The 6,910-nt window shown below is 49.2% G+C and overlaps 1 protein-coding gene across 3 annotated transcripts in view; it reads right to left on the bottom strand.

Moving 5' to 3' along the window:
- Positions 1-3,671: 3,671 nt before the first annotated feature.
- The window catches only part of HAX1 (HCLS1 associated protein X-1), a 4,256-nt gene continuing 1,017 nt past the window's right edge, over positions 3,672-6,910 (bottom strand). The window contains exons 1-7 of one of the 3 annotated variants that reach the window (XM_035009680.1): positions 6,680-6,893; positions 6,008-6,285; positions 5,641-5,834; positions 4,530-4,581; positions 4,298-4,404; positions 4,079-4,169; positions 3,672-3,927 (exon numbers count right to left, since the gene is read on the bottom strand). In XM_035009680.1, coding sequence (XP_034865571.1) covers positions 3,842-3,927; positions 4,079-4,169; positions 4,298-4,404; positions 4,530-4,581; positions 5,641-5,834; positions 6,008-6,285; positions 6,680-6,732 — 861 coding nt within the window. In that variant the 5' untranslated portion in view covers positions 6,733-6,893 and the 3' untranslated portion in view covers positions 3,672-3,841. Of the gene's footprint in view, positions 3,928-4,078; positions 4,170-4,297; positions 4,405-4,529; positions 4,582-5,640; positions 5,835-6,007; positions 6,286-6,679; positions 6,894-6,910 lie in introns of those variants that run through there. The other 2 variants (XM_035009681.1, XM_035009682.1) reach the window with 2 other exon arrangements.

Below are 6,910 nucleotides of genomic sequence, written 5' to 3'. Positions count from 1 at the left end.
CTGATTCTGCACACACATAGCCACTTCTTACTTCTTATCGCAAGCCTCCAATTAGGTTCAGTCAACTATGAGTCAAGTTCTAGACCCCGGGGAGCAGGGGGGAGCAAGATACAGTGCCTGTTCTCCTATAGTGTATGTTCTTCTGGTAGGTGGAAATATACAAATTAAAATGCTGTATAGAGTTTATGAGGTTCTTGAGAGCTGGGCCGTATTGACCCACAGGCTCTAGCACAATCCTGGGCACTTCTGTAGCAGGAGTTCTTTACTGGGTTTAGTGGGTACCCACTTTGGGGCCAATGCACCATTTCCCAGCTGCTGGGAGTATCAGATGCTGATAGCACACAGCTGCTTCCCTCACAGTTAATACCTTTCATGGCCTGAGACAGCCTCACCCAAGGTGACATGCCCTCTTATGCGGCCCATGTCGATGACTGGTCGATGCAGGGATACAAAGACCTGGCCTTTTTGCCTCAATGTAGAACAACCCTGAAGGGTCACTCCAGCTTCAAAGTCTTCTCTTGTAACTTCCTTGGGTCAGTCACCTCTTTAGCCTAATCCTGCCTTCCTCACTTTCTTACATGTGTATCCCCTGAGGGCGCTAGCACCCCCAAGAAACCTTGTTCATGTCTCTTTTCATCTTAGTCTTTGCCCAGGGAACCCATTCTAAGACAGTTGGTGTCAGGAGTGGTTCTGCAAACTCTAGAATGGAATTTGGGTGATCACTCACGGGCTGGTTGACAAGAACCCTGTCATGGTAGTAGGTAGAATATGAATAGTCTCTAGCTTGAAGGATGCAATGACTAAAATTGTCAGCAGTGGTCAGTTGGAAGCAGTTACTGGTTGAAAGGATATGCCCTAGTGCAGTATGTCAAGCACTGGAGAAGCCAAGGGAAATGGTCACTACGTTCCGCAGAGCTGGTCGCCAAGCCAAGGCAGACCACAAGCCAGCGGGCTCCCTTCACAGCATTTAAGGAAAGCCTAACCTCTTGCATCCAGTGGGCACCAGAGTGGAGGACCAGCTCAAATGTGACTGTAGGAGTAGCAGAGCTTCAGAGAGGGTGGAATTCTTAGCCCCACTGGGTTTCCTATGTCAGGGTTATGGTCCTAAAAGAGAAAGGGTAGGATCCTGACACTTGAGATAGGTTACATCTGGGTAGATGCAAATGAGAATCCTGAATCCCCAGATTCCTCTGAACCCTCTCTCAAATCATTTAGATTTTCCTTTCCCTCTAGTGTTCTGAAGTAGTGGGTTTTTTTCATCCTTGCTATTTAGCATTGTGGTGGGTCTTTCAGATTAGAAGTAAATATTCTGCACTTCTGGGGTATTTTCTTGGTTTATTTCATTGATGGTTTATATCATTCCAGTTTTCTTATCTTTTTTCCTTTCAAATTTTTTTAAATTGAAGTATAGCAGATATATAACATTGTATTGGTTTCACGGGTACTTTTTTCCTGTTTTCTATTTCTATTACTTGGTCTTTCTGGAGATTTCCTCAACTTTGTCATCAAAATCTTTTTATAGTTTTTCATTTCTGCCATCACATTTTTTTTTTAAACTCCTCAAAGTTCATTCATTTTTTTTTTTTTTTGAAAGATTTTACTTATTTATTTGAGAGAGAGCAAGCAAGCACAAGCAGGGCAAGGGGCAGGCAGAGGGAGAGGAGAAGCAGGCTCCCCACTGAGCAAGGAACCCAATGTGGGACTCGATCCCAGAACCCTGGGATCATGGACCTAAGCCGAAGTTCATTCTTATTTTATTTATTCCTTTGTAGGAATATCTTCTGGCTTTATGGATCTATCATCTCGTATTTCTAAGGACATTAAAATGTGCCCTTGCTAAATTTTCATCTTTCTGCAAGTCTGTTCCTCCCAAGTTGCTTCTCTTGTCTGTACGAGTCCACCTTTCATGCTGTACACTATCCACAGATGTCTGGTAACGTCCAGCTCCATGTATTTATGGTGATATTCTGAAAAGCTGATTCGAAAAATCAATTATAAAGGCACCTGGGTGGCTCAGTTGGTTGAGCATCCAACTCTTGGCTTTGGCACAGGTCATGATCTCAGGGTTGTGGGATTGAGTCCTGCAGTGGGCTCCACACTCAGCAGGGAGTCTGCTTGAGATTTTCTCTCTCCCTCTGCTCCTCTCCCCCACTCACATGTGTGCTCTCCCTCAAATAAATAAATTTTAAAAATCAATTGTAGGGGTACGTGGCTCAGTCGTTAAGTGTCTGCCTTAGGCTCAGGTCATGATCCCAGGGTCCTGGGATCGAGCCCTGCATCGGGCTCCCTGCTCAGCGGGAAGCCTGCCTCTCCCTCTCCCACTCCCCGTTTGTGTTCCCTCTCTCACTGTCTTTCTCTCTGTCAAATAAATAAAATAAAATCTAAGAAAAAAAAGTAAAAAAAAAAAAATCAATTGTATTCTTACATACTAGAAGTTAGGGGGAAAAAAATGGGAGGACATGTTCTACTAAATACAACTAGGCAATTTTAAAATGTGAGTAGGCACAGAGGCAGAAAGAGTAACAGAAAAGACAGAAAGACCCAGCACAGGGATCCACGTGTATTTGTAAGTATGTGTGTATATATAAAATATATTCACAATATTTGTACATACATATGCATATGTTTTTCCAAATAGAAAAAAATGAAGCTGGTCCCCTGGTTCATACCAAATAGGAAGATAAAATCCTGGTGGATTTAAAAACCTGAATGTAGGGGCACCTGGGTGGCTCAGTTGTTAAGCGTCTGCCTTTGGCTCAGGTCATGATCCCAGGGTCCTGGGATTGAGCCCCGCATCGGGCTCCTTGCTCAGCCGGGAGTCTCCCACTCCCCCTGCTTGTGTTCCCTCTCTCGCTGTGTCTCTCTGTCAAATAAATAAAATCTTTTTAAAAAAAATTAAAAAAAAAAAACAACCCTAAATGCAAAAAGCAGAACTAATAAAACTTAGAGAGGATAAATAAAGGACAGCATCCTTTTAACCTTGGGTTGGGGAGATTCCTAAAAGATATAAAGAGCACTAACCGTAAAGAAAAATATAAACTTGGCTACAGTAAATCAACTTCTGTTCATGAAAAGATATAATAAAAAGAATGAAAATACAAAATTTCATTACTATATCTTTTCTTCTTTGTTCTTATGATAGGCTTCCTTAGAAAAATCCCTTGTCATTTGAGTCATTTCAAGGAAACAGAGGTAAATGAATGTGCAAGATCTGCCACTCTCAGCCACAGCACTAAAGTTTGTTGTTATTTTTTGAGAAGATTTATTTATTTATTTGAGAGAGAGAGAGCATGCAAGCACGAGCAGGGGGAGGGGTAGAGGGAGAAGCAGGCTCCCCGCTGAGCAGGGAGACCGACGCGGGGCTCGATCCCAAGACCCTGAGATCATGACCTGAGCCGAAGGCAGACGCTTAACGAGTGAGCCACCCAGGCGCCCCTTCCACTTTTTAGAATCCAATGCATCCTTGTGTAGAAATTTTCCTGGAATTGTCTCTAGTTATCCCCGCTGTAAGAATAATCATTTTCTACTAGTACCTGACCCTCTCTATCAAATCAGGTTTTGGAAGTGGAACACAAAATTAAGAAATAAGAACACTGTGGGCCGAAATAATCTGGGAAGCCCTGGATGGTACTAGAAAGTGGAACAGCCTAGACAAAACCAAGACCAAGGAATTAGCATAAATAAACGTTTTATTAGTCAGTTTGGGTGAGTCACATACTGACATACCCCCAACTCACTGTTTCACACACCCAAGGCCCTGAGGTGGCAGGAGCAGAAGGTAAGCCCACAGATGGTGAGCAAAGGGTGGACAGAATCTGAAGGCTTCTGAGGGTTAACAGGGCTACCGGGACCGGAACCAACGTCCTAGGAATAAATCCAGGATGGAATAGGCATCATCCAGGGCTGGAGGTGTTGGTGATTCTGGATCTAAGGAAAAAAGTGATACACATAGACACACTAAATCAAAGAAAATGAACAAAGGACAAGGAGAGGAATAATTTAAAGAGTAGAAAAGTATGGGTTCCCCTTTCCCAAGGAAACAAGAGATGGATCCCTTTGATTCACAGACTTTACTTACCATCTCTAGGACTGCCATCTGCTTCTTGATGGGTTACTGTGGTCTCTGTCCGGCCCTCACTGTCCACCACAGTCCGGCGCTCCTCTACTGTCTACAAGGAGAAGCCCGAACCATATCTCTAACATCAATAAAGGTGAGTTCACTGGTTTCTTTACCTAGATTGCTCTCTCCATGGCATCCTCTGGCCACAGTTCCTTCTACCCCTCTCTTCCAACTCACCCCATCTGGCTTAGTGATCTTGGTCACAGAGACGCTCTTGAAATAAGATTTGGGCTGGGGCTGCAGAACTGGGCCGAGGCCCTCCTGGGAAACCTGGGAATCAAGATCTAGAAGGGCAGAGAGAGGAAACACGAAATCAAGAGTCCAAAGAAAAGCAGGGGCCAGGTGTGACAAGAAACTTCAGGGAGGGAGAACAGAGGGCACATTAAATGGCCACTCCCACCAGACTCACCATTGTCTTCTCTGGCTCTAGAACGGGGGGTCATAGGCCACACATCATCAAACTGTAGAAGAAGGCAAAGTAGGTGAGATGATACCTTTCAATCTGTATTGAAAGTATTCCCAAGATCCCAAACTACCTTTCCCCGGGAGAGATAATTCCACTCAGAATAGCTTTCTGTACTCACCCTTCCCCCTTCTTACCTATTTTATCTATACGTCTATCAAAAGGCTCTCCTGAACTGACACTTTTCTTTCTTTTTTTTTAAGATTTTATTTATTTGAGATAGAGAAAGAGAGTGAGTATGAGAAGGGGGAAGGGCAGAGGGAGACAGGGAAGCAGACTCCCCGCTGAGCAGAGAGCCCGCCGCATGGCTCAATCCCAGGACCCAGAGATCATGACCTGAGGCGAAAGCAGACGCATCACTGACTGAGCCACCCAGGTGTCCCGGAAATGACACTTTCTATGCCACCCAACAATCTGCCTTGTCCCAGAATAATAAAGACCGGTGATTTTTTTAAAAAAGATTTTATTTGAGAGAGAGCGAGCATGCGCGAGTGTGCATGTGTGAGGGGGAGGGGCAGAGGGAGAGGGAGAAGCAGGCTCCCCGCTGAGCAGGGAGCCTGATGTGGGACTCGATCCCAGGACCCCGGGATCATGACCTGAGCTGAAGGCAGACGCTTAGCCATCTGAGCCACCCAAGCGCCCCCGTGATTTTTTTTTTAAGATTTTATTTATTTATTTGACAGAGAGAGACACAGTGAGAGAGGGAACACAAGCAAGGGCAGTGGGAGAGGGAGAAGCAGGCTTCCCGTGGAGCAGGGAGCCCGATGCGGGGCTCGATCCCAGGACCCTGGGATCATGACCTGAGCCGAAGGCAGACGCTTAAAGACTGAGCCACCCAGGCACCCCTGATTTTTTTTTTTTTTAAAGAAAAAGCAGAACTCCCATCCCTGGGCCCCACCCCCACCAAATCCTACAAGAAGCTTAATACAGAAAACAGATAACAGTAAGTGGAGAGCCTAGGATCCCAACCCATGTCTGTCAGATTCTGACAAGCCTCCAGTCTGTGCTCTATTAGTTGTCGCCCACAGGCTCTCACTTTGGACCCAGAAGCACTCACCACACCAAAAGGTCTCTGGGAGCCCCAGTCTGGTGCTGGTTTGGGGGATTCACTTCTTGCATCACTCTCCAAGACACCCCCAAAGATCCTGGGCTGGTGACTGTCTGGATACTTAAGCATTGAGTCCCGAAGTGTCTGTCCCTCCCGTCGTCTCTCACCAGGTGTCTCTGACTCGGGACCAGGCCCTGGAAGTTCTGCAGAAAGAGGCCAGACGGATGCTGGGGGTGGGGAGGACTTGGGCTCTTTACACCCTTATCGATGGCAGCGGTCTTCCCACACTTCCCGCCCCCCAACTGCCCTCTTCAGGCTCCTCGTTTCACCCACCAACCCGGCAGAAACCACAGGTTGTCCAGGGACAGCCACACACCAGGAGCGCGGGAAGGCAAGGTCCAGGTCCCCAGCTCGCTGAAGAGGTCGCTGAAATCCCGAATTAGGTCATCGAAGCCGAAGGTGTCATGGAAGCGCATCCCTCCTCCCGGGCTGAAGCTGAAGCCAAAGCCGAATTCCTCGGGGGGCCGGGGGCCCTCACACCTCGAGCTCCCACGGCCCCACGTGGCTTCCCCTTCCTCGTCCTCATCGTCCTCATCTTCATCCCGAGTCATGCCTCCAAAGAAGGGCTCTCTGCGGCGGGGCGTGAAGGCAGGTCTGGCACAACGTCAGCACCGCCCGAACCACGCAAGCCGCCCCCAGCTTTAGAGCGGGCCAAGGGCAGGCGGAGGGGCGGGCCGCGGGGCCGGCGCGGCCTCCGCCTTTACCAAACGGCCCTCGCCGCGCGGCTGCCCCGCGTCCCCTGCCCGCCCCGTCCCGCCCGGGCCCCCGCTGCACCACCCCAGCCTGGAGAAGGGCTTAAACCGCGGTCAGTCCTCGCCTCCGCGGCCGCCCAGGTGACTGCCGCGGGGTGGGCGCTCAGGGCGCCGACTTCCGTCCCCTCCGCGGCAGGTGAAGGCGTGACGAAGGGGACGGCTTCCCAACAACTGGGCGTCAGGGGTCAAGCTCCCCTCACAAGACCCCACCCCCGTCCGATCCGACCCGCTCTAACCTCCGAGGTCCCGAAAAGCCGAGAAAGCCCCGGAAGAGCTCGAACAGGCTCATCCCCGTCGTGGGCCTCGAACCCGCGGACCCCACCGAAGCCCATTCGCGCCCGGCGGCGGCCTGCGCGGCGCAGCCGGAAACGGAGCGAAGCGTCGGGCCACCTGCCGGAAGGCAGGCCTGCGACCCGGCACGCTGTCGTAAAAGGACGTCAGCACGACGCGGGCGGGGCGCGGCGCCC

Source organism: Mirounga leonina, unplaced genomic scaffold, assembly GCF_011800145.1.
Source record: "Mirounga leonina isolate KUSES-001 unplaced genomic scaffold, KU_Mleo_1.0 Mir_154, whole genome shotgun sequence".
Lineage (NCBI taxonomy): Eukaryota > Metazoa > Chordata > Mammalia > Carnivora > Phocidae > Mirounga > Mirounga leonina.
This window is presented reverse-complemented; position numbering and strand designations above follow the sequence as displayed.